Genomic DNA, 27,862 nt, shown 5'->3' with positions numbered 1-27,862 from the left:
TTCAACTTAGATGAACCATCCGTCGCCGGATTTTGAATATTCGCCGAATTTTCAACAATTTTAGGCAGGGGAGGGGGGGAGGGGGGGGGGTTTGAGTTTAACATATATTAAAATTTGAAACATGAACATCATCATTAGATGTTCCTTCACCCAATTTGGGACTCTTTTGAGGCGTTTCAATGGATTACTTAGACATAATTTTGTTGGAAAAAAAGATTGGACGAAAGATTGAATGTTGGTGTAGTTGGCTGGTGAGAAAAATGGGAGAGAAGAAGGTGAAAGTGGGGTGATAGCGTGTATAGTTGGATATGTGTGGGGAAGGGTGGTGAGATTGACTAATGAGAGGTTATGAGTATAACATTAATTAAAGAAGTGTAATCAATGTAAAATCCATATAATTGTGTAAGAGATAATTATGGGGTATTCTTTATTTAAATAATTTAATAATAATATAAAATTAATAATATAAAATTATAAAAAATTACTTATTTAATAAAGTAAAATTTAATTAATTTATAAATAATTAGTGATATGTTATAACCCGTAATTAAACTGTTATAAGCAAGAATTTTTTAAAAGTAAATTTAAAACCTGTAATATTGACTCTTAAATGTGTATATGGGGTGATTTTTCCTTCTTTTATTGTAAGATAAAATAAAATTGTCATTTCAATATTTCTCAAAAAGAAAAAACCGGATTTGTTGAATTTCAAAATACTATTTTTAATTAGGGATCTAATAAGTAGAATGTGTTATAAGTTAGATAGAAATTCATAATCCATTGGCTCTGTCTTTATTTCACAATTTTTTAAAAATATTACTTTTTTCTAAAATTCCATAATTAGAGCCGTCAAAATGGGCTTAGCCCATGGTGCAGGCCCAACCCAACCTGTTATTAGGGTAGGGTTGGAATAGAATTTTTCAAACTCATTTAGAACTAAGGCTTATAAGTCCGGCCCATATAAGCCCTTAGCCCTTGAGGCTTGATCGGGGTCGACCCATGAGCCAAAACTTTTTATGTAAGGGCAACTTACAATAATGTCACTAGTACATAGTCTAATTACTTAAATACACACTATGTTGTAAATTATGAATCTTAGAGCTGTCAATATGGGCTAGCCCATCCCATCCGGCCTAACCCATACAGGCATTGACATTTTACGGGTTAGGCCGGGCTAGCCCATTTTTGGTGTGGGCCAGAAAATGATCAGCCCAGCCCACAAGTACGTAGGCTTGAGGCTTGCCGGGCCAGCCCACTTTTAAAAATTATATTTTTATAATTATTAAAATAAATTATAAATTATAATTTAAAAATATTATCATAAATAGAGATAAAACAATATTACATGGTGTCAATGTTACTACTTGTTAATCAAATCCACAAATAAAATTATCTTTATAATATTTATTAAGGTTTGAAATTTGACGGGTCAGGCCGGGCTAGCCCATTTTTGGTGTGGGCCAGAAAATGATCAGCCCAGCCCACAAGTACGTAGGCTTGAGGCTTGCCGGGCCAGCCCACTTTTTAAAAAATTATATTTTTTTATAATTATTAAAATAAATTATAAATTATAATTTAAAAATATTATCATAAATAGAGATAAAACAATATTACATGGTGTCAATGTTACTACTTGTTAATCAAATCCACAAATAAAATTATCTTTATAATATTTATTAAGGTTTTTTCAAATAAAAGTATAAATATCTAAATAGAAATATTAACATAATTGTTTTGTCACATTAAAACACAAAAAATGTGACAATATTCCAACCATAAAAAAGTTAAAAATAAACTCTTTAAAAAAATCATGAAACTTATGGCGTATCTAACAAATCATGAAATCTATGGCGTATCCAACACTTCATGATCATCTTCATCAAGCATATTTGAATCAGCTTGTGGCAAGGTTGTCTTAACATCTTCATTTTCATCTGCAATTTATATGCGGTTTCAATTAGTTAAATATTAAATAGATTTTGAGTTTGGACTCTCTTTAATTTTAACTTTTAATATTATATTATATTTTTTAAATTATTTTTATTTTGCCCACGGGCCGGCCCTACCTATATTTCTCAAGCCCCACAAATTAGCAGGCTTATTCAGGCGGGCTAAAAAAGTTTTTTTCTTAAATGGGCTCCAAAAATCTTAGCCCAGCCCTATTAAATCCCGGGTTAGAACAGGTCGGCCCAACGGGCCTAGCCCATAATGACGGCTCTAATGAATCTTATCATATTTTGGTACGTCCAGATACATGTATTTCAAAATATATGAACTCAAAATTATGTTAATTTGTTCTAGATACATTCTATTCAAGTAGATCCGCATGTATCTAGGGTACATAAACAAATCTCGTGCCCTTGCTTCCCTCCCATCTTGTTTGTCACTATCTTATCTCGCTCGCGTATCTGGAATGCGAGATACATGTTAATTACACTAGATTTTTTTGCTAGTATTAGTGAAACAACATCATTGTTTGTCATATTTGATTTGAAAATCTTCTTATTTTCTTGATGTTAGAGTATTATAAGTTTGAAAAGAAAAAAAATGAAAAATGAAAAAAAGAAGGGCTAGCCCAACCTAGCCCTCGGCCCTTCTAAGTTTGGGTTGGATTGAACATTTTTAGTCCCTTCCAAATGAAGGATCGGCCCGCCCTATCCCTTAAAATTTCTTGGCCCGCGAGGCTTGGGTCGGGTGGGGCTGGACCGACCCTTTTTGACAGCTCTATCCGTAACCAATCATGCGGGAGAGTAACATATACATAACACCTTAATCTGGTTTTATTACGTGGGTAATTTTGGGTGGGTAATGTTAGCTGATATTGTCCACTTTTAATAATTTCGATTGGTTTGGTTGGAGAAAATGAAAATATCATTATTGTATTTTGTTGAACGTGAAAGAAAAAAAAACTTTAAAAAATAAATAAAATTATGATTTAAGTTGAATCTAACTGCTATTAGAAAGTTATATATCAAAAATTGAAATCATTAATCCTAAAACAACTTTCACAAATAGCAAACATAAAAATCACATTTGTAAGTTATAGCTATAGTTTGCATAATTGCGTTCCATAACAAATTTTATGTTTGCTATGGAGCTTTTGATCTGTATAATTCGCTAGATACATCTATTTTTTTTTTACAAATTGTTCAGTTTTGTATAAATTCATTTAAACATTGTAATTTGTATAATAGTATTTGTATAATTATAAGTGTATAGAATGAAAATATATGTATTTGTATTTGTATATACAATTTTCTTTCGCTTTATACAAACACAAACACAAACACATTTTATACATTTGTATACCGAATGGGTAATTGTATACCAAAAATGACTAATTGTATATCGAACCAGATGGCAAAAAAATGGGATATTTGATGCGAATTACAAATAAAATAAACTATGGCTATAACATTTAATTTGAATTAATAATTTATTATTTCATACAATTTTTCCTTAATCATATTCTTGGTGAATCTAGCAAGCAAGTTCAAGCCCAAGTCCATATAAAAAGGCCTACTGGATTTATCCAAATTCAATAATGGGGTCCGAAAGACCCTAAAAAAAAGAATAGAATCATACAAGAAGCAGGCAAGCAAGAATCAAAACATCATGTGACCCACACAAAGTTATTTGCTATTTCTGAATTTGTTTTTCTCGTTGTTAATACCGACGAGACCCAATCAAATGATGTTTGTTCGTTGGTATAGGTTAATTTGGATCAATTTTAAAATAAAAGTGCATTGGTGATTTTCTAGACATGTTACGATGTTTCTCAAGATTTTATCCACAAATTTAAAAATTAATTATTGCGATTCATCAAAATTTGATTAAAAAAATCCTGACAAATAATCATAACTTACTGCTAAGACAGATCTTGATCAATATCAAATGAGAGAATCAAAAGCACAGTTCCAATTTTTGAAGTGAACATCATTACTCAAAAATCCCATTTGTCAAATAACACATGTAAAATAGAAAATAGCTTTTAGATCAAAAGGCGCAGGCCCAAGTAAACTTATTTTCTTGTATTTAGGCCCACATTTTGGCAGAATAAAAAGTGCAGACCCAAAGTCATGAGGCTCATTTGCTGGCCCAAGCTCACAACACAATCCATCCATTAACTCCAGAATGATTGAGAACACTTGATCACCTTCCCGCCCTCTCCAGAACTTTCTGGTAAATCTCTGACTTTTCAAAAACCAGAATTCTCTGGTGCAATCAAGTTCCTTCTATGTCTTCTCACCGCCACAATGTTGAACTTTTTTCAATACCTATAAATACCCACATCACCATGCCATTATTTTCAAACAGAAAAAAAAAAAAATCTCCCAAATTTCACTTCAAAAGAAGAAAAAAAAAGACTTTCTTTTCTTGAAAATCTTTACTAATGGCGAAATCTGAAGGCAAAGCTATTGGCATTGATCTCGGCACGACTTACAGTTGTGTTGGGGTCTGGCAAAATGATCGTGTAGAGATAATCCCAAATGATCAAGGCAACAGGACTACTCCATCCTACGTTGCTTTCACTGATACAGAGCGGTTAATCGGCGATGCAGCCAAGAATCAGGTAGCGATGAACCCCCAAAACACTGTTTTCGATGCTAAACGTTTAATTGGTAGGAGATTTTCCGACCCTTCTGTTCAGAGTGACATGAAGCATTGGCCGTTTAAGGTAGTTCCGGGTCCTGGTGAAAAACCCATGATTGTGGTTCAGTATAAGGGGGAAGAGAAACAGTTTTCTCCTGAGGAGATTTCGTCTATGGTTTTGACGAAAATGAAGGAAGTGGCGGAAGCTTTCTTGGGGACTACTGTAAAGAACGCTGTGGTTACTGTTCCTGCTTATTTCAATGATTCTCAAAGGCAGGCTACTAAAGATGCAGGGGCTATTTCTGGGCTTAATGTTATGAGGATTATTAATGAGCCTACTGCTGCTGCAATTGCGTATGGTTTGGATAAAAAATCGTCGAGTAGTGGTGAAAAGAATGTGTTGATCTTTGATCTTGGTGGTGGAACTTTTGATGTTTCGTTGTTGACTATTGAAGAAGGGATTTTTGAAGTTAAGGCTACTGCAGGAGATACACATTTGGGTGGTGAAGATTTTGACAATAGGCTTGTCAATCATTTTGTGCAGGAGTTTAAAAGGAAGCATAAGAAGGATATTAGTGGCAATCCCAGGGCTCTAAGGCGGTTGAGAACCGCATGTGAGAGGGCGAAGAGGACTTTGTCATCGACTGCTCAGACGACTATTGAGATCGATTCCTTGTATGAAGGGATTGATTTCTATGCTACAATTACCAGGGCAAGATTTGAGGAGATGAACATGGATCTTTTCAGGAAGTGTATGGAACCTGTGGAGAAGTGTTTAAAGGATGCCAAGATTGACAAGGGTCATATTCATGATGTGGTTCTTGTTGGTGGCTCTACTAGGATCCCAAAAGTTCAGCAATTATTGCAAGATTTTTTCAATGGTAAGGAGCTTTGCAAGAGTATTAACCCTGATGAGGCTGTGGCTTATGGTGCTGCTGTTCAAGCTGCAATTTTGACTGGAGAAGGTGATCAGAAAGTTCAAGATTTATTGCTTCTTGATGTCACACCTCTCAGTCTTGGTCTTGAAACTGCTGGTGGTGTGATGACAGTGTTGATTCCAAGAAACACTACAATTCCAACGAAGAAAGAACAGATCTTTTCGACCTACCAGGACAATCAACCAGGTGTGCTCATTCAGGTGTATGAAGGAGAGAGGCCTATGACTAAAGACAACAACCTTCTTGGGAAATTTGAGCTCAAGGGTATTCCTCCAGCACCAAGAGGAGTGCCTCAGATCAATGTCTGTTTTGACATTGATGCTAATGGCATTCTCAACGTGTCGGCTGAGGACAAGACTGCTGGTGTGAAGAACAAGATCACAATTACAAATGATAAAGGTAGATTAAGCAAGGAAGACATTGAGAGGATGGTTCAAGAGGCTGAGAGGTACAAGGAAGAGGATGAGTCCATGAAGAAAAAAGTTGAGGCGAAGAACGCGTTGGAGAATTATGCTTACAACATGAGGAATACAGTGAGGGATGAGAAATTCTCAGGGAAATTGGATCCATCTGACAAACAGAAGATTGAGAAGGCCGTCGATGAGACAATTGAATGGTTGGATGGAAACCAATTGGCTGAAGTAGATGAATTTGAGGATAAATTGAAGGAGTTGGAGAACTTGTGCAATCCAATAATTTCAAAGATGTACCAAGGTGGTGCTGGTGGAGATATGCCCATGGGAGGCAGTGCTGACACTGGAGCTGGTTATGGCCAAGGAGGATCTGCAGCTAATGGTCCAGGGCCAAAGATTGAGGAAGTTGATTAAAGATGATATGTTAATATTTCTATAGAAAATATAAACTCTGTGTACTATTTTACTGACTGCTTTGAGTGTTCAGTTCTGGTGTGAGAGAATAATCACTATTACATCTATGTAGACCCTAAGTTTTTCTAAATAAATTTCATTTTTCATCTTAATGCTGTTTCCATTTCTCTTCAGAGTTTTTGGCTTTGTGATGTCTGTTCTTGCTTCTTATCTGCAATTTTCCTGCAATGCCTTGATTAGCTGGTGCACCACAATGTGGATAACCAATATAGAAATGAAAGGTATAGCTTTATAACTACTTAGCTAAAATTAGTTTTCCAGAGGTAATGAAGAGTTGTGTGTGGCAGTATAATTGATGGATATAGCATAAACTAGTGGTAACTGAATTTGTTCAAAGTTTTTTTACTCTTTCAACAAAGAAAGATCAAATCTTCTCAACCTGAAGAAGAGAAGCCCACTGAAAAGATTGATTATCTTCTTGTGAGTTTTGAGCTAAAGGGGTTGTCACATATCAATGTCTGCCTTAACAATGATGCTAACCGCATTACTGTAGGTGTTGACCAAACTGCTATCGCGAAGAACAAGATCAAACATTAGAGGGAATAGGACATCCAGAGAATGGTTCAAGAACCTGAGAGGTACAATTCCAAGGAAGAAGCCATGAAGAAGAACAACCCCACCAAAAGCACATCTCTTCTGAGGACCTACATGCCTTCCTTCCTGCCTGATGCCTCTATGAGAAAACTTCAATTAGACACTTTGGTTGGAAGAAAAAAAGAGGGCATCCTGTTCTCTTGAAAGAAGAATGTGACAGTAAATGTTGAAATTTGACTCTTTATTCTCATACTAGAATATAAAATACATTTGCTAGTGTGCTTCAATGGTCAAGAATTGATTAATTTCAGGATTCAGAAGCATCAAAGCATAAAATCACCCTTCAGTGTTGCCAGAAATATAAGCCACCTTGTGTGCAAAACATTAGTCAAATTCACCAAAACTAAAAAAATGGGGAGAACATTGCCATCGAATACGAAATGTCAAATTCCAGAAACAAAAACCATTTTGGTCCCATTTCCAGGGTTGGGCCATATTCTATACAAAGGTGAAAGGAACAAAATTTGAGATAAAGCAACATTGAACACCACCTAGATGAAGATCCTATATAATAACCTCTTATATTCATCAAGAGTATTCATAGCTTGCTTTGGTCCAGAACTAAATAGTTCATCATTGAACTCTATCCATCTCCTAATTCACTACTTTTGCTCTTTAAGTTCTCTCCTTTTCCAACAGGCTATACAGAAAGGGAGGACTAGTGAGACCAGTAAAGATATTTAGTTCTAAAGAAAAATGAAGATTGCTTTCTTTCCTTGTCTCACTATCCTGATATGCATTCTAACAGTAACAAGCAGAGCTTCTGAAATTTCCCATAATGTCTCAAAACATCTTGTTAGTGCACCAGAAAGAAACAGTGAGAGCTACGTTGCAGACATAAGTGACAACACCAATAAGTTTGAGTTGCCAACCAAGAATTTTGCACCAGATGTTGAGAAAAATCAGAGAGGAAAGGGATCAAATGGGGGTGGAAGTATGGCTCGTCAACCACATAATTCAGCTGTAACACTTAGGCAGCCCTCCATCTCCATGTCAACTACTTATGTCATTTCTAGCTTGCTCTTCTCCTGGTTTTGCCCTTAGTCATTTCCTAAGATGCTCTAAAAGATAACAAGCATTTTCTTTCTTATTTCAGTTATTCTCGTTGTGGTTGTGACGTTGTGAGTGTATTATTTTGTTGGTCTTTTTTTTTTGCTAATCCTAGAGTTGTATGTCTATCAATGAACAATGTATCGTGTAACCTTCTAAGATTGTGATGAATCATACGAGGCTTTCTTCATCTCTCCCCTTCATTTTCCTTTCCTTCCTTATTTTTTTGTATGTGTATTGCAGCAAAAATATGATCAAATAGTCATGCTGAATTAATCAGAGCCAAGAACTCTTTAATTAACTGACTAAGCGCAGTGATAGTATTAGATTTGCTGATCCATGATGTCACACCTCTCAGTCTTGGTATTGAAACTGCTGGTGGTGTGATTACAGTGTTAATTCCAAGAAACACTACCATTCCCACAAAGAAAGAACAGATCTTTTCAATCTACTCGAACAATCAACCAGGTGTGCTCATTCAGGTGTATGAAGGAGAGAGGCCTATGACTAAACACAACAACCTTGGTATTCCTCTAGCACAAAGAGGAGTGCCTCAGAGAAAATGTCTGTTTTGACATTGATGCTAACGGTATCCTCAACGTGTCAGCTGAGGACAAGACTGCTCATGTGAAGAACAAGATCACAATTGCAAATGATAAAAGGGACGCAAAGAACTCATTGGAGAAAATGTCTCTTTGTTGTTGATGTTTCTAGTATTAGTATGAGACAACAATTACTATGACAACTATGTAGACCTCTACCTATGTTTTTCCAAATAAAACCCTTCCTTGTTTTACTTTTCCCAACCCTTTTGAGAGGTTTTGACAAAGATACCTATTCTTGCTTCTTATGTGCAATTTCTTACACTATCTTGATTAGCTGGTGCAGCATAATTAGGCACACCGATAACTTCGTTAAAGTTGAACTCAAGAACTACCTTGAGAGGTTTTCATTTTCCCCTTGTAGTTAGGCAAGTTTGTATGAGGCCCTACCTGCATTACTCTATGAGAAAACTTCAGTTAGACTCTTTGAACACTTTGGTTATAAGAAGAAAAAAAAAAGGAGGGTATCATATTCTCTTGAATAGGAATTTAACCCTTTATTCTCACATTAGGATATAAATAGATTCCCCTACCACTATCAACTTTCAAGATGTTTCATTTCACCAATCACTAGTATCAAGACATAACAACAAATGTGCCATGCTTTTTAAATGTCTTATCTAAAAGAACAGAACAACAAATGTTACAACATCAAAAAAGAAGATTCCAGATGCTTAAATTGAGACCAGAACTGTTTTGGTCCCATCACTGGGATTGGGTCAATGGGAGATTAAAGGCAAAGGGAAGGAATAAAATTGAGACAAAGCAGCAATAACACCACCTAGAAGAAGATCCTATATAACAACCTCTTATACTCATCAAGAGTAGCAATAGCCTTTGGTCTAAAGCTAAAAACACTCTCCATCACCTATATCTCCTATTCCAAATTCCAAACAGTTATTCAGAAAAGGAAAGACAAGTGATACCAATAAAGACATTTAGCTCCAAAGGAAATGAAGGTTGCTTTCTTTCCGTATTTAGTTATCCTGTTATGCGCCTTAGCAGTAACAAGCAGGTCGTCAGAAACTTCTCACACGTTGAAAATCAGAGGTGTCCATGTCTCGAAACATCTTGCTAGTGCACTAGAAAGAAACAGTAAGAGTGTTGTTGCAGATATAAGTAGTGACACTAATCAGTTTGAGTTAGCAGCAACCAAGGATGTTATATCAGATATTGAGAAAAATCAGAGAGGAAAGGGGGCAAATGGGGGTGGAAGTATTGCTCGTCAGCCACGTACTATTGATAAAAATTCAGCTGTAATGCTAAAGCAGCCCTCTATCTCCTTGTCTACTATTTGTGTCATGTCTAGCTTGCCTCTTCTCCTTGTTCTGCCCTTTGTCATTCCCTAAGATGTTCCGAAAAACACCTCAATCATTTTTCTTTCTTCAACTGGTTCTGACCTTTGTGAAAACATGCGACTTCATGAATGTGTTATTCTGTTGGTTTGTTTTGTTAGTGTTGTATGTCAATTAACAGCTGTGTCGTGTAATATGCTACAGATTGATGATGAATCATATCAGTCTTTCTGATCGTCTCTCACATTTGTTTTCCTCTCCCTCCTTATTTGTTTGCATCTGTGTGTATTTCAGCAAAAATATGATCAAGTTCATGTATGCACATGAAGTAATGAGAACCAACAACTTTTCCAATAACAGATCAAAGCACAGTGATAATATTATATTTGCAGATATTCAGGAATATTAGCGAATAAAAGATAGTCCAACTAAGCCATCCGCGGTTCCAATCTATTGCTACAATCCTACTAGGAGCTTCTGCATTAACATCTTGCCACATTAGTGGAAGTGAAAAAAGATTGAGGTCCTTCACAGACATACAACACTTGCAGTATAACTTTGAGTATATAATCAATGCATCATAGAATCAGAAATAAAACTGATGTCCAGGCAAACAAAAAAAGAAATAAAGAACAACCTCTAATGAAAAAAAGATAAAAAGGAGTCTCTTTTACATATCCGTCAATGTAAATCCCAATCAAAGCAGCACAAGAAATCCGCTTCTTTCAAATGTCATACAAGAACTTCTCGAAAAGTTTCATATGTTCTGCTTGCAGTGAGATGGCAACTGATTGACTGCCATCGTTGATGGGACTTGGCAATATAAAGCTTAAGCCTTCATAAGCAATACCACCAGGTCCCATAAATATTGGCCTACCCCATCCGAAATCAGCATCATGGATAGGCAGCCTAGACCAGCTAGTTATTCCTAAATTCGGGCACTTAAATGTATGTGCACCGCGGACTAGAGCCTTCAAGTCAGGCTGCAATTCCAAATAATCAAGAGCTGATCTTAAATAATCGTTGTCCATTATAGCCAATTGATCATGGATTTTACTGGCTGCGTACCAAATAGGCTTTGATTGGAGATCACCAGCAACAGCAACAGGAGTGGCTGTGAATATCACATTACCAAAATAGCCTGGTGGGAGAGAAGGTCGGAGCCTAGCACGCCCATCAGTTGCTATGTACAACTTGGTTTCTTGATCCTGAGTGAGTCCTCGTGCCATACAAGTGGAGCGCCACACATGTCCTGCCAACATCTCATAGGAGCTGTAGTTAACGGTATTTCCATCTTCTTTGGACTTAGCTTTGAGGGTATTGATTTGATTGCGGGTTAGTTTGAAGATGGACACACTCGTTTCAGGAACAGTATCTGCATTCGGGGCATTTTCTTCTGTTGCCTCGAGAGTGGGAGGTGGCTGGTACTCGACGTGGGGGAACTGAGGCTGAGGTGGATCACGAGCACGGAGGAGGGTACGATCAATGAAAGGTGGGATAGTAATGTCCAAACCACGAGCCATGTCTGACCATGTGTTGATGAAGTGAAGACCAGAAGCTCCATCTGCTGCATGATGTTGCATGCCCACACCAAGGGAAACTCCCCCACATTTAAAATGTGTTATCTGTTCAACAGATTGATATATCAATTCAAATGATCATACAAAAATTACAGAAAAAATCCCCAAGTCAAAACAGAAAACAAGGTAAATTGGAGTGCAATCAAGCAAGATAAATTTGTTGTAATAGAGGCATGAAGTAATACTTGGGGGTATGTTTTGTACCAAGGAAAATATTATTCTATTATCAAGAAATATTCAAAAATATATGGTCCCAACATAAATATTACGCCTTTTAGCCCAACATACACTATTATAAAACATTATATCCAGAGAAAAACATTATACATAATGTGTCAACCTTATATATAAAAGATACTTGCACACAAAAATGAGCTATATCGGACATAACATTATGTAATATTTTATATTGCGCTACTTGGCATAGATATTTTCTCCCATTTAAGTAGAAGAAGGGGAAGGGGAGTAGAGGCGAACCTAGGAGCACAAGACATTTCTATACTCTTCATGGGTGCACAGTTAATTATATTCTAATTTATGCAAATTTTCCAAAATAGATATACATATATGCGCATAATTTTTTCCGAAATTAACAAATGCACGTATACCCTCAATTTTGCACGTGGGTCTGCCTCTGAAGGGGAGGGATACTCAGTGTGAAGAAAATGACAGATGGAAGCAGGGGTAGGTGGGAAGGGGAAAGAGAAACGAATGAAAACCACATTTTGCTTCTATCGTTTTTTATGAGCGAAGGATAGGAGCATGAACATATTCTCTCCGTCTCAATTAACGTGACATTGACAGAATACACAACTAAAAGAAAAATAGTACATGTTTTAAAAACTTATCGTCTTAATAATGACATGAAATTTTTATGGTCATAAGAAATTACTCTCTTCGTTCAATAATAGTTGTCCTTGTCTACTATACTAAAAATAGTTATCCAACAATATTTGTTCAATTTAGAAAATCAAGAGATAAATTACTTTTTGTGTCTATTTTACCCTTACTATTAATTACTATTTATCATTTAACATATTTCTCAAGGCATTGAATTTAATAAAATCAAAGGATAAAATAGTAATATTACCTTCTCAAGGCATTGAATTTAATTATGTCAAAGGATAAAATAATAATATTATCTTATTATTTAGTATTTCTTCATGAGTGTGTCAAATCAACGGTGGACATTGTTGAATGTAAGAAAAAAAACAGAAGAGGACAAATATGGACTACTAATATTGTGGAATTTAAAACGTGCACCCTACCAGGAATTGAGGCTAATATCAATCCTGGCATTCAACTTTCAACCACTCTTCTTATTTCGAAAATGTATTCTAATTTATTAAAATGATCAACAATCTCTACACATCCAGATTGGAAAATATTTGAAAATTGGAGTCCTTTATTAATTTAATTGTCGTCGATACCTATGCTTCCAGATCTGACACTATATATTCTTTTTTGTTTGATTAAATATGAAATTTAAAAAATATAAATACGACTTTTGGTTCCTTAGTTTATTTTAAAAATTATTTAAATGTTGTAATTTCAAACATATTTATGTTATTGTGATAAAAAAGTGTCATTAAACTAAATTGAAAATATTAAAAATACCTAAACATCTGAAACATTCGTAAACCTTATTCATTTTAATTCATGTACTAATGTAAGGGATTGGACAGTCTCCTTAATTTCCACGTTGAGTATATTATTTTTGTTATATCAATAAATACTATGTACTAGTATAATTTTTCTTATGAGGAGTACAATAAAAATATTAATTAAAATTCACATATTTGAAATTTCATAAAAATGATAGCAGCATAAATTGAAAGTAGGACACCATTTAGGCAAAATAGTAACCAAAAACGTACCTGCAACACTAAGAGAGCATAAGATTCGATTCCTTGTGAGTAATCAACTGCCGGAATAAGTCGTCGGAGCTCCAACGTCGGTGCAAAATCGCCAAAATCATCCACCACACCATCAGACTCAGCTTCCACAAAAAGCACACCTTGCCCTTTACAATCAATCTCAATACGGCCATCTTCATCTCTGCACAGCCTCCCACCCATCGGATAAAACGGCACTAGGGCTTTGCTTAGTGCCTCCTTAAGCACTTTTCCGTCGAAAAAATTTGGGGATCCCGTTGGCCTATAGAAATAAACACTGGGCGTGTGGAAATTAGGCACCACCAAATCTACATTAGAGTTCCACAGCCTCAGTTGCGGCGTCTCCGTCGCTGGCTGCACCATCGTTGATTTTTTCACCTCGATCTTCATCGTTGATCAATCAACTCTGTTTTCTGAAATGGAAAACCACAACAACTTCTCTAAAATAGCCGATCGAAATTACAAATTATTCATTTTCAGTTACCCACTATGAATGTGATATGCTACCTACTTTAATTGTTAAATAAGTATCTATTAGCATCATAAAATGAAATTTATTCAATAGAAAATTACTTTACCTTGTGAAAAGAGAAGGAGCAGGATAATGTTGTTGAGCTTTTTTGCCTTTAAGTTATGGGTGATAATATGGTTGAGAGTGGGTTGAGAAATACTCTAAATGATCAAAATTAGGAGTTTGTTATATAGTGTTGGGGAGATGCTACTTGGGTATTTCCGACCAAAATAAATAAATTGATACGTAGTTTAAAAAAATAAAAAAGAATTTTTTAATTTTGTGATTCTAAATTTAAATAATATCAAATATATTAAAATGTTCTTTAATTTGGGCTCTTAATTGAAATTGAAGTATTGTCAAAATAAGAAAACGATTATTTTTTTTAAACAGACTAAAAAAATAAAATTGTTCATTCATTTTAAGACGGAGAGAGTATATTTTATGGTTGCAAAGAAGACTTACCTACCGCAGCTGTCCAACGTGACTTATCCCCACTAAGAAGGTCCTACTCACGTCCCAACCAAAAACATTTGCAACAACATTATGACAGGAGTAAACTAAAGTAAGAAAATTTTGAAATTAAATTCAAATTCGCGATAGAAAATTTTATATTTAGGACTACAATTTCAGTTCAAACGTGGGAACTTGTGATTTGTAAGGATAAAAAGATATTAGTTATTATTTCATCATAATTTTTATTGGTGAAATGCTTTCAGTAATTCAGCTAAGTAATGATTCATAGGCAATTGACATAGTATAAAATGTAAGATTACTTTTTTAGGAGTAGATATGACTTTTTTGTTATTTCAAAACATAGAAACAAATTAAGTTTTTAAAAAAATCTAAATAGGCAGTAGTTGTGACCTGATAACATATAATATAAGCTTGACTTATTATATAATTGATATTATAATGTAGTAAATGAATGAATTAATACGGAATCTGATTAAACGAAAAACTAAGTAAACCAAAATTATTGAAATCTCTAAGTACCAACCAAATATAATTATTAATTAAATAATGGAAGCAAAAGTGGTGGATTAGAGTTGGTGAGATGGTGACCTAAAACTTCGTTTGACGAAAATTCCAGAATTGTCTTTATCTCAACATTTTACTCAACTTCTCTTTTTTTCCCTCAAAAAGATAATGAACAAAGTTACTAGTGGGTTATCCACAAGTCATCGAATTGATTGAGCAAATAATCTCGTAAATGAGTATACATGTTCAAATTAGTATGATTTATTTTTTTAATTGTAATTTATAAATTATTAAATTAGACGAAATTTAACAAACTGAAAAAATGACAAGTTAGGTAGTGGTGAAGAAATTCTTTGTAAGAAAACTATACACTATAGTAACTTATATTATTATGCATACACAATAGTTGATTTTATTGTCAGAGAATATTGTTTTTTTCTATCCAAAGTATGGAACAAGTCGATGTGGGGGCCTTCAACGGGGGTTGGTGAACTTAATGCTTCTCACTAAAAAATGCGTTCGCTTTTTTACACATCTCAATTAATTTTATAAATGTGTTATCTTTTGAATATCGAGATTAAAATATTAAAAACAAAATTATTTACTTAGCATTTTTTATTTTTTTACTGAATTATATATATGGATTAATAAATTCGTAGTTTTTTTATTAAAAAATAATCTTAATCATAATTACTAAAACTAATATTCACCAAGTGCTCACTGCTCATTTTTCTGCTTTATTTTCCACATGCTTATCTTAATCCTTTATGAAATATTATTCAAGGATAAGTCAATCCCTCTAATCTCCATGAATATTTCAACTTTTCTCACTACTTTAAGAAGAAGAAAAAAACAGAAGGACATGAAAGTTTAATATGCTAATTCAACGCTTTTTTTTTTACTTTAAAAACAAAATCAATAATCTGAAGAGAGAAATGATTAATTTACTTAATTCTGTACTCATAAATCCACGCGTTGAATTATTTATTTTGCATCGTACGTAGTCATGAAATCATGTGAATGGACAGCATTTTCGATGGTAATATTATTTTTATATTTCTCTTTAATTTGTTTAATGGACCGCTTTTTCAATGGTAATATGCAAATTCACATTAATTTATTTGAAGAGAAGTGCTCCGTTGCCTGCCTCCTATCATGATTTTTTATGCGTTAGGATGATTTGCATAGTACATATATAATTTAGACATTTTTTTTGTAAAAAATAAAAGAAATTGAGTAATAAATATAATATTCTGATCTTTGAAAAGCGATAGTCATAGTTGTTTGCGTAATTTTAACATCTTTTTTCCACATGATTTTGGTTGTTGTCATGATAACATGATAGATAATGGATATATAGTGGTTGGTTGATTTTAAGTTTTAGCAAAGTGCTCCACTATATGTATAGCAAATTAAAAAATGAAACATTGTGTGACGATAAAAAGATTTCAAAATTGTCACGTATATATGGACATATATGCCTCTTTTCTCATTTGATCAAGTAATCAACGAGGACATATGGTTGAGTTTCTTTTTAGGGTATTGTTTAAAAGACACGGTGTAATGTGAATTGAAAATTAAAGGAAAATAAGATGGAAGAAACATAAAGTGTATTTTTCTTTAATAGAGATAAAGATGAGATATTTTGTGCTTTTAATAAGAAATACTAGTTCTTTTAGCAATTAAAAAAATTAAGAAGATTTTTCCATGTGGGTTCTCCCTCGATTTCTACATTGAGTTTTACATTTTTTGTATATATTTTTCTACAAATAAAAATCGAGTCTTCATTCGCTGAAGTTTAAAGTATCATTACTTTTTTAACATGTATATCCATTTTATCTGAAGAAGATTAGATCTCTTAAGGATACACGATAATTTCTTATTTTTGTCTTTTTAGTTAATTTCGATTTTCTGATTTATTATTTTGAACATAGATTAATAACAACACATATTTTAAAGGCTTATGTCAACTATGTATCAATTCGAAGTGATAGAGGGATTTAACAAGTACAAGGCTGATTTGAAATATTTAAGCGGTGAATTATATGGATAACTTTAAAGGACCATTGATGACTTAAATCTATAGTTGCATCGTGCACACACGTGTGTGCCCTACCGTCTCAAATAGTAAGCGATTATATAATTTTCTATAAGGGGAATTTTCACATATAGCCACTCAAAAATAAACTTAATTATGCTCCATGGCTATAGTTTGCTAATTACGATTTGTAGCTACATGTTATAGGGAGGAGAGAGGCGAGCGAGTTTGGGAGAGGGAGGAGAGAGGTGAGCAATAGAGGGTATAGAGTACAGAGAGGCGAATTGTTTGTGTATATTTGTCGAATTGTATATGTATATTTGCCAAATAATTGTATATATGTAACTAGTATACATATGCATTTATATATCTGGCGAGCGAGATTGGGAGAGGGAGGAGAGAGGCGAGTGAGAGAGGGCAGAGACTGGAGAGTGGTGAACTGTATATATACATCTGTCAGATTATTGTATATATGTAACTGGTATACATAAGTATTTGTATATCTGGAGAGCGAAATTGAGAGAGGGAGAAGAGAGACGAGCGAGAGAGGGAAAAAAGTGGAGAGAGGCTAATTATATTTGTATATCTGTCATATAATTGTATATATGTGTGTGTAATTTGTATATGTATAAACGACATAATTACGAACACATACCAATTAATTAATTAGCTAATATAGCTATAGATTGTTTGATTTGTTGACATGTTATACAGGCGAGGAATCGCATATTATACTCATAAAAAAGAATGTTATATGAATTATAATGTAAAGATGGAGATGGTAATTATATAAATGTTATTTTTCACTAATAAGATTTTGTCAAAAATTTATCTTAATCCTAAAACTATGAGAGGTTTTAAAAAAGTAAAGTATCATGTATTTATATTTATATTCTTATTTCATATAAATAATATATAAATTTTTGGATGTCTGTGGACCTTGCTTAGTTATGCTAAAAAACAGCCCACCAACATATTAATTACTGATGATTTCATCAACCAAATCGGTTCTGATGTAATGTTAGAGCTATTGATACATCCTAATTCAATAGTTTTATCTTGATTTTCAAATTTAATGATTATAGTTAAATTTCAAACTCCACATAAAATACAAATATATTCATATCTGAAATTTTTGATTGACCTTTTCTTTTAAAAAAAAATTATACATTGATTTTTTTTTTTTTTTAATGTTCCAATGCACCAAGCTATTTGCAAGAACACCTACCACGGGTGAGCTTCTATTTCACATTTTATTTATTGGAAGCCCCTTTCCTTTCCTCCATGTAACATATGTATGTATTGTTTGTCATGGATTTTGTTTTTATTATGATAAAATATTACTCCTTATAGAGAGCATACATAATTTTATATTATAACACATGTAAAATTAGTTCCAACAAAAACTTGAATGTCACTATAAAATATTATTATAAAAAAATGACTGTTATCATGATCGACTCAAAAAGAATTGAGGCCTAAAGTTAAATTTCATAAATATCTTAATTTTTTTAATTTGACATTATATAACATACTCAATGTAATCTTAGTAAATGGTATCCGAATAAGGTAGGACGTACACATATAGCTTTTGAAATAAGAATATAAACAAAGCAAAATTTTCAGAAATATAATACAAAGTTAAAATAATAAAACTTGACTCAAGAATTTGATATAATAATATGGAAATTGTGTTGTGTTGAACTTAATAAATTGATATAATGACATTAAAATATTATGCGGTGCTTCAATGTAGTGATACCTTGTTGTTATGCTTGAAATTTTGGAGAATGACACTAAAAAATAAATTTTGACCTTTTATAAACGGATAATAATAGATTTTGCAGAAAGCATTAACTTTTCTACAAAATTTTAAATAATAGTAATAAATAATATATCCATCTATTGCCAAACCTTGTTATTTTTTTGAAATTTTTTCTTTGTACCTTGAATTTGCCAATCAACAGACAACATGCTCAACCAATGGAATTCCCACACATATTTTAATAATTTGACCTAAGTATTCTTTTAGCACTATTGGTGGGTAAAAAATGTGCTTAATTGGTTCAATTATTGACTTACATTCAAAGTATTGGATCATAATTCATTATGTTAAAAGTGGTTGGCAGTTTGTTTGAAACTCACCCTTAAATGATCCAACAATTGAAGATAAAGTCTGTCTCCTCTGTTGACTTCTAATTAAAAGATTTTCGAATTATATTAATTGATCTGTATTGATCGAAATGGTAATGGAGTAGAGCGAGAGTCGGGTGGACCTAAACCTTGGTAGCGTAGGATGGATCTGAGTGAAGTATCAATAGTTAGGTGACTTTTGAGTTATAAAATAAAGTTGAGTGACTTTCTATTTGAATCATTCAAAGTTGACTGACTTTTTGAGTGAACTATTCAAAATTGAGTGACGATATGAGATAATATTATCTCGGTTGCTTTTCTAAAATAACTTCTTTTTGGGGGATAGGGTGGGAGCCAGGGCATTGCTGCCTTAAATTTATGTTTAATTACATCATGAATTGCTATTTTAGATGATAACTTCGTCAAAGTATTTCTCATATGATAAAACAAAACTTTGAGGATTGAGTTTATTTTAGATTATCATTAACTGAAAAGTTAATATAAATTGTAAAACAATTGCTGTGAAGAAAGTAGAAAAAATAATTCTGTTGGGAAGGATTTAGATACAGGTAAATCATATTTAGCAGTTTTCTTAGTAAAAAGTAGCAAATTATACCGACAGAATTTATGTGCTGGAGGGCTGAGTGGGGCAGGTTGAAGTTTTAGCAGGTTTATGCGGTTTTGCCCCGTACTTGTCCCATACCATTATCGTCCCTACATATTGATCAAACACATTTACTAAGAAAATTTTAATTGAAAGTATTTTGTACTAAACTGACTTTATTGATGATGTTTTGAAACTTTATATTTATCTATTACTATTTTATTTAGTTATTTTATAATTAAAAAATAATGAGAAAAAAGTAATAAATATCTATTGATCTATTAAAATAGAAAAATAAATTAAATATCTATTTTTATATAAGAGTCAAGTAATTTTTTTTTAAAAAGGAGTATTTATTTGTTTGTTTATAGATCTAGATAATCTTTTTAACCCCCAAAAAAGGAGAAAATTTTAGAAATGAAAAACATAAAAGGAATAAGAAGGCTTTGTAGCTATAGCTATAGTTATGTTTGCTATGGAGGTTGCGGTTTGTATATTTGTGTCAATTTGTATATTTCGCTTGTGAATATACAAAAGGATAAGTATACAAATTATGTATTTATACATTTAGGAATTTTTTAGTACTCCGTTTATACATTTTGCTTGCCAATATACAAATAGGGTAATTTATTATGATTTTTTCGTAAATCGTAAATAAATAGCTAGGGTAGACATAAACAAAATTCTGAATTTATACAATCAAGAAACGAATAATATAAATTCTGAATTTATACAAATCAAGCGAATAACAAGATTCGGGAAAACTATAACAGCTTGTTATAATTTTCTTTAACTGTAGATATTTCTATCTACACACACTATATAGAAGCATGATGTCAGGACGACCACATCATAAATTTATTGTACATCGCGCTATAGAAGTTGGACAAGGTTCTACTTTAGTTATTTAAAACAAAAGTAAGGGTATTTCCGTCTTTTTCTTCAATTCTTTTCCTCTACTACGCTTCTGGATCATTCTTCCATTTTCTTCATATGTCTCTCCATAATTTCTCATTCCTCATCTTTACTGTTAACCGTAAGAGGGCAACTGGGTAAGGTAAAATCAAAGGAATATATGAATCTCTTACTCCTCTTCGAAATTTCAATAAGAAGAAGATTCACTAAAGTTTTGGATTTAGAATTTTTTTAAAATTCTCTTAATTTTTCATCGATTTAGAGTTTAGCTCTTCCGTGGGTAAGGTGAGTTCTTATTTCACTTAAATTTCCCCTTCTTAATATGTCTGCGATTTTTTTCATATGCTTGCATTCACTGAAAAATAGTGTTTGTTGTCACTCATGAACTTTTCATAAATGCCTTTTTCTTTTCTATCACATATCTTAATTTTCAGATTCTTTGCTAGCTGCATCAGTGTTTGTGATAAGGTAGATGAATACATTACAACTCTCAATGGTTAGTTGTTCATATAAGTTTCTTCACACTTACATTCTCTTTGAGGCATGAATACGAGGTACAATCAGATGGTCTTGCAGAGTACAAGCCCTGGCAACATAGATTATGGTGATTAGTAACTTCAAAAGAACTTTCTGATGGTTTTATTTGATATTTTTGTATGATTTGGATTATTTGGTTTTAACACAAAACCATACAAGAAGTACAATTTTGAGTTGTCTTTCAGGATGAGAAATCTTGATGAACCTAAAAGTTGTCTCATGTAAAAACTGATTGTGATCATGAATGGATTATGGACACGCAGTCTGGAAGACACTATTGTTACTTTGTTGAGTGAAAGATGGCAGATTTCCACCAAAGATTGGTTCCTTGCCTCCATTTTTATTATATGCTTTACTTGAGCCGTAGTCTATCAGAAACAACCTCTCTACCTTCCCAAGGTAAGGGTAAGTATGCATACACACCATCCTCCCTAGACCCAATTCTACTTCTGGAATTGCATTGGTATGTCATTGTTGTTGTTTGCCTCCTTTGTTTGATTCAGGGTTAGGGGCAGACTAGCTATACTATATACTTCTAATTTTACTATGTTACTATCAATACATATGGAGGAAATACATAAAGTCCCCATTGAACTTATACCTTATTTTGAAGTAGACACTTAAAGTTTGCGGAAGTCCTATTAACCCATTAAACTATTTTTGACCAGACTAAATATAGCATTTTGACCCGCTTCCGCATCTGTTGTGTTTTCACGTTTTCGAGGCGCGTGAGTATTTTAAAAAATAACCCCAAACCAATATAAAGCAGTCATGTGGCATTGTAAATTGAATTCTTTACTTTTTTTAACCCCAAACCAATATAAAGCAGCCATGTGGCATTGTAAATTGAATTCTTTATTTATTTTTTTAAAACCCATCTTCCCCAAAATTAATTCAAACACCATTGACAGCCATTGAAGCTGCTACAGTGTTATGGCGAGTAAGGACTGCAATATTTCTCTAACTTTGATTCACTTTCGCAAGATGAGTACTACATTAATTCATCAACAACCTTCGAATTTCTGACTTTTCAATAAAACCCATTTTCAAAATATATGAATCACTACAAAATTCACTTACAATGTCAAATAAACTTCTTTTCAAAAAAATTTCAAATAACTAACCTATGAGCCTTCACTTCTTCGTTCCGACACCACTATTCAACAAATTTCAACTAGCAATGGTACCAACTAGCTTCGCCTCATGAAGTTTCTTAGGGTTTTGATCGGTCAAAGAGAGACGAGGGTAGGTGAAAGTGAAATGGGTTGGAAGTTTCTTAGGATTTGGGTTATGGGTTAAAAAATGAATGGGTTAGGATAAAACCCAGCCTTTGTTAAATGGGTTGGAGGTGTGGCACACGCTCTTGAATTGAGAGCACTGATGGTGAAAAAATGATGTATTTATTGTGCTTTTGGATGGTTTTGTGGGGTAATAGGACCCCCGCAAACTTAAGGTGTCTACTTAAAAAAAAGGTATAAGTTCCATGGGGTAATTATGTATTTCCTCATACATATGGTTATACCTTTTGAATTTTTCGTTTAACGTGTTAACTGTATATGATTTGGTTACTTTGATGGAGTTACTTGCCCCCTACATTTGCAAAGAGGAGAATGATCTTAATGTTGGTTTTGGATGAATCTTTACACATAATAACAAAGTATAATTTATCATAAAAATTGATTAGTTAGAAAAGAAAATGGAGAATTATTCGCAAGCTCTCTTAATTTTTCAATTCCGGTATAATCCAAGAGGGGACGTCATATATGTATGGTACATGGATGACAGCGATGAGGACCATAGGCTTCCTCAGCACCATGATCCAAAGAAATTTGTGTCTCTTGACAAGCTTGCTGGTAAAGATCAGGCTAAGAATTATATATGTATAAATTATCTGTGAGGAACAGAAAATCCCCCTTTAAAAATACCGATTCAAAAAAAATCGCCAGGTATCAGGGCAGTTTATCTCTTCCATGTTCCCTCCAATACCTTTCGATAAGTTTTTGAGTTCTCTGAACAAGGATCTCACATTTGTAAATTCTGGCTAAGTGGATAAATTACTTTTCAATTAATACTACTAATCTAATTTGTTGCCAACTCTCTTGGTATTTTGGGGTTAGAAATTGAACAGGTAGATATATTTTTTATGTTGTCATTGATAGATGAAAATCCTACATTGATAAGGATGTATTATCATTGGTCCAAATTGAACAAGGAGTAAAATAATGAACCAACCCTAAGAGTGGTTACAAGTTGATTGCTGGTTTTGTCCTGCCTTCTTAATTACTATATGAAAAAAATCGGAACTTGGAATGCTCTGCTAGAGACTTGATGCCTACATTTTATGAGACTATTGAGGAGTTGAATATAATTCGGAAAGATCACCAATATTCATACATTGTATGTTAAAGTTACAATCTGAAACCTTTCCTCAGTGTATGGAAACAAGTCAGCCCCTTTTTTTTAATGAGTACTAAAGCTTTAAGGATTCATAATTTGCTTCAGGATTTCTTTGAGGTTTGCCCTGAGAAACTACCAAATTACGAGGAGAAGATCAAGAGATTTTTTTGAAGAACACTTCCATACCAATTAGGAGATCTGTTATTTTGTTGCAGGAAGTGGTTTGATGTTGTTTATTGATTGGATTTTTCTATTCTGCCTTCCAACTATCGTTGCTAAATATATACTCCTGGGTGTAATGTGAATGAGAGCTGGATTTGCATCTGGGTAAAGAAAGGTGGAATGATTGTGCCTTCCTACTGGAATATATTACCGCTTCACGCTTGATTCATATTGCTCTTAAGAAGTTAGGTTTAAATAACCTTGAGTCTACTTTTTTTGTCGAAGCATTCGTAGAATACATCAGCGTTGGCTTATATGTAGTGTATGTATATTATTTACACTCTCATGTCAATGAATAAGTGAATGTCGCACTTCGCATACTCAGATGGATATATTAAAAGTACATATGGTGGGGGCCGAATCAACTGGGTCACCGGTAAAGAATCTCTAAAGCAGTAAGGAGTAAGGAGATTAAACTCTCAGATGAGACTAAGCAGCTACCGACCGTTCCGACGTAGCAACACTACATTTCGGAGCGTGATATTTTGTACGTAATATGGGTATATAATATGCAACAATTAGTATGCGATGTTTTTGTTATATGATTTGGCGATCACTTACATGCATCAATTTCTCCACTAATATTAGCAATTTTTCATAATAAATTTCATTTGAATGACATATTTTAATGTTTGTGTGTTGCGAATCTTTGATACATTTACAGTGCTCTGCTCTTAAAGTTCGCTAAGCAGGGGAAGCATAATTATGATTAATATTTATTTTTGGCTTAACCTTGTAAGACAATGAAAGTTGATAAAGTTTCGGTTACTGACCTAAACAATGCGACGAATGGTGCACGCTAGGGGTGTCAAAAATGATTCGTCCAATCCGCTCAGAATTTTAAGGGTTGGGCTCAAGATAATTTTGATTGGGTTCAATCTCAACTCATTCAAGCTTAACCCATTTTAAGAGAATCCTCAATTGAGTCCAATTCAATCTCCAATTTCAACCCGTTTTAAAACTCTTTATTAAGATATGTTTTTATATTGAAGGTATGAATTATTATCTATTTAACATCTTTTAGGATTTATCTATCCATTTGTTACTTTTAAAAAATAATAATCTTGAGTTGAAATTTAAATTGTGACTATGTTAAAATTATTGAGATTAAGCGGGTCAAATTGGACGGATCAAGATTCAACCCTTTTTTTAGCCCATTTGAGCCCAAAGTCAACTTGGGCGGGTCAAGACCCAATTCGATTTCTATTTCAACCCATTTTAATATCTCTAATTTCAACCCAACCCGCCTATTTGACACCCTAGTGTTGTGTCACTCGAACCATGTCCGACTCATCAAGATCTGCCGAGAAAGTAAACATTTACATCTACAAATCTTTGTAAGTCAATAAATGTGGAATAATATTAATAAAAAGAATTTAAAGACCAAACGTCGCTCATAAAGGTAATCAAAACGTTTGCTTAAGAGCTTGGATCCACTAAAAATTGGTCAAATCTATTTTTAAGTCATTTTTAATTTTTTAGAGTCTTTGATAAAGTTAAAAATAACCTAAAATAAATATAAAATAATTTCTAAAAAATTAAAAGTATGTATTCACCTACTTTTCATTTTTCAATTCAAAAGTTACTAAAATTTAATTTTCTATAAACTACTTTTAAAAAGCTATTTTTTTTTAAAATTAAGTCAAATGGGATTTTAATTAAATATAATAATTCCAACTTTTATAATATTGGATTTGTATTACAGCTCATCACCAAACAACGAGAGTCACATTCTAGATCACAATTTTATAATATTGAGTTTGTGCAAACAACGAGAAATCACATTCTAAATTGCAACCTACAAGCACCAAACAAGGACAAATTACTTAGGGGTCGTTTGGCAGAGTGTATAAACGTAATGTTCAATAGAGTGTATTAGTAATACTTGCATTAGTAATGCTTGTATTAGTTATGCATAGATTATTTTTTATGTATTGTTTAATTTGGTGTAATAAAAATAGTATGCATTGTATAAAAATATTTATTTACAAAAATATCCTTCACAATTATGGTGGAGAAGATGTAAAAGTGCTTTTGAGGGGAGTTGAGTTTTTAACTATGCTAATGCATGTATTAAATCTCTTTGCATTACTAATACCTAGAAATCCATGGTAATAGTAATACACTCTTCAATACACAATAGAGTGTATAACTAAATGCTTGCATTAGTTATATATAATATGAAAAAGTGTACCAAACAAGGGAGTACTAATACACAGAGTTAATGCATGAATTATTTTTGCTAATACACTCTACCAAACGACCCTTAAGAATGCAAATTTGTTGGGCCCGTGCTTATCTAGTAATATCTAATATAGGTTAAATGTTTGTTATTCTGCATAGTTTCCCCGAAAGAATGGTCTAGAAAATCCTCTCCACCAATTATTGGATCCTTTACATGGGCCTACAATACACTTGTTAATGAGCAGCCCAAACTTTGAAGTCTTTTTAGTTTGTGGGCTTCGAAACGGCTGATTCCCTTCATCCTTTTTTATCCATCATTATATTTTGGGGGTTCATGTGGATATAAGTCCTATATAATATTAGTATCTATTTAACTCAAAAAGCTAATTTCTACAAAAATAAAAATAAAATATCATGGTCTAGTATTTTCTCATTAATTTTTAATTTCTAAAAAGTAATTTTACACCGTGATAAAAAAAGTTCATAAATTGTAAAAGAAAAAGGAAAAAAAGAGGAGGCCATTTATGAAATAGGTATCCCAAACAAACCATGTAAAGTGGAAACAAGACTTACTTTTTGGGAGTGTTTGGTAGGGGGAAAAACATATTTTTCTGTTCCAATTATCTCATTTTTGGAAAATATTTTTCTCAAAAGCAAGTTTTTAAAAAATGAAGAAAACAACTTTCTTGATAAACAAATATAAAAAAAAAATTCATGAATGGCGCTCATTATTGATTGTATCCTCTCCATTCGTCAATATCTTTGAACAATATTTTTTGCTTGATAATCAAATATTAGACAATAAATATTAGTATCTTTTGTGCAAAACATTTCAAATATTCTTATCAAGAGTTATAAGAATAGTACTAAATAGAATGTATACGGAATGATAAGATTATGTTGGAACCATTTCATATCCATGTTTTGGTTTGAATCGTATTAATAGTTGTTCTGTCTTTACACATACTTATCCATATAGTAATAACTCGTGTATTGTTAATATCATGACTTGTTGTGTATCAATTATACACCCAATAATACTAAATAAGATGTATGACTAATATTGTGACCTGATTGGTTGTAGTGGTGTGGTTACAACGTAACTTTCATAGATTAATTTTCTTCCAAGTGTTTGAAGACAAATATCTTTAAATTGGATGATAAATATATGGATGCTCTAGTCTTCTTTAAAAACTTTCTTCGTCAACGTTTTGTTTTGTGAAAGTGAAATGTATTGTCTTAATTGTTAGATAGCATGATTTTTCTGAATTCGAAATACAACTTTGACCAAATTTGTCTCAAACTATGGCAAAAATAATAATAATACATGCATTATAGCTAGTATATGGTCGACCTCTTCAAAATATTAGGATCATATATAATTTATACGCAATGTGAAAAGTATATTATTCGCTCAATCTTAAATTATGTAGCGCAATTTCATTAAGACAACATAATTTAAGGAAGAATAAAAACTTTTGAAATATATTGTTTTGAATTAATGCTTAAGAAAATATATCATACTACAGTATCGTGGAAGAAAAAATCATGAAATATTTTACCTTTTGAAAATCATCCTCTAGATAAAATATTAGTTAGAGTAGTGGTAATAACAAGCTTACTATTTGTGTTATGAACCAGCCTCAGCTCAACGTCAATAACTATATGGATTTCATACAACTAAATACTAATTATTGGGTCGAAAAGAAGCAACAAAATTGGAAGGCCTTCACGAAGGTTGATTTGAGACCCAGACTCAAATTAACAACTAGATAAAAGGACGAAGAATGAAAAAGAATGATTTATGCAAATTGTTATGAAGAGTCTACATTCCCTCATTCCCTCTGTGTATCTAGCTTCTCGTCTCTTTCTAGTTCCTATTATCCTTTAGTTAAGTTGTTTAACT

The 27,862-nt window shown here is 32.9% G+C and overlaps 2 protein-coding genes and 1 long non-coding RNA gene across 3 annotated transcripts; 2 read left to right on the top strand and 1 right to left on the bottom strand.

Moving 5' to 3' along the window:
• The first annotated feature begins 4,325 nt into the window (after window positions 1–4,325).
• LOC102588418 (heat shock 70 kDa protein 5) lies at window positions 4,326–6,510 on the top strand. The gene has a single exon (XM_006341352.2). It carries the CDS (start codon window positions 4,394–4,396, stop codon window positions 6,356–6,358), a length of 1,965 nt encoding a protein of 654 aa, XP_006341414.1. The 5' UTR covers window positions 4,326–4,393; the 3' UTR covers window positions 6,359–6,510.
• A 3,902-nt stretch (window positions 6,511–10,412) lies between these two features.
• On the bottom strand, window positions 10,413–14,131 carry LOC102588095 (shikimate O-hydroxycinnamoyltransferase). Its single transcript, XM_006341351.2, has 3 exons — window positions 14,013–14,131; window positions 13,417–13,847; window positions 10,413–11,584 (listed from the first exon to the last, which is right to left on the bottom strand). The coding sequence occupies exons 2-3, from the start codon at window positions 13,822–13,824 to the stop codon at window positions 10,685–10,687; spliced, it is 1,308 nt and encodes a 435-aa protein (XP_006341413.1). The 5' UTR covers window positions 13,825–13,847; window positions 14,013–14,131; the 3' UTR covers window positions 10,413–10,684.
• A 6,502-nt stretch (window positions 14,132–20,633) lies between these two features.
• On the top strand, window positions 20,634–23,941 carry LOC102587544 (uncharacterized). Its single transcript, XR_001472735.1, has 2 exons — window positions 20,634–20,901; window positions 23,656–23,941. It is a non-coding gene; the product is annotated as an uncharacterized lncRNA (long non-coding RNA).
• Window positions 23,942–27,862: the final 3,921 nt, after the last annotated feature.

Source organism: Solanum tuberosum, unplaced genomic scaffold, assembly GCF_000226075.1.
Source record: "Solanum tuberosum cultivar DM 1-3 516 R44 unplaced genomic scaffold, SolTub_3.0 scf00026, whole genome shotgun sequence".
NCBI classification, from domain to species: domain Eukaryota; kingdom Viridiplantae; phylum Streptophyta; class Magnoliopsida; order Solanales; family Solanaceae; genus Solanum; species Solanum tuberosum.
This window is presented reverse-complemented; position numbering and strand designations above follow the sequence as displayed.

Coding starts and splice junctions, on each gene's coding strand:
- LOC102588418 (XM_006341352.2), top strand. CDS start 4,394: ATGGCGAAATCTGAAGGCAAAGCTATTGGCATTGATCTCGGCACGACT.
- LOC102588095 (XM_006341351.2), bottom strand. CDS start 13,824: ATGAAGATCGAGGTGAAAAAATCAACGATGGTGCAGCCAGCGACGGAG. Junction 11,585..13,416: donor ATGCTCTCTTAGTGTTGCAG/GTACGTTTTTGG, acceptor TCTGTTGAACAG/ATAACACATTTTAAATGTGG.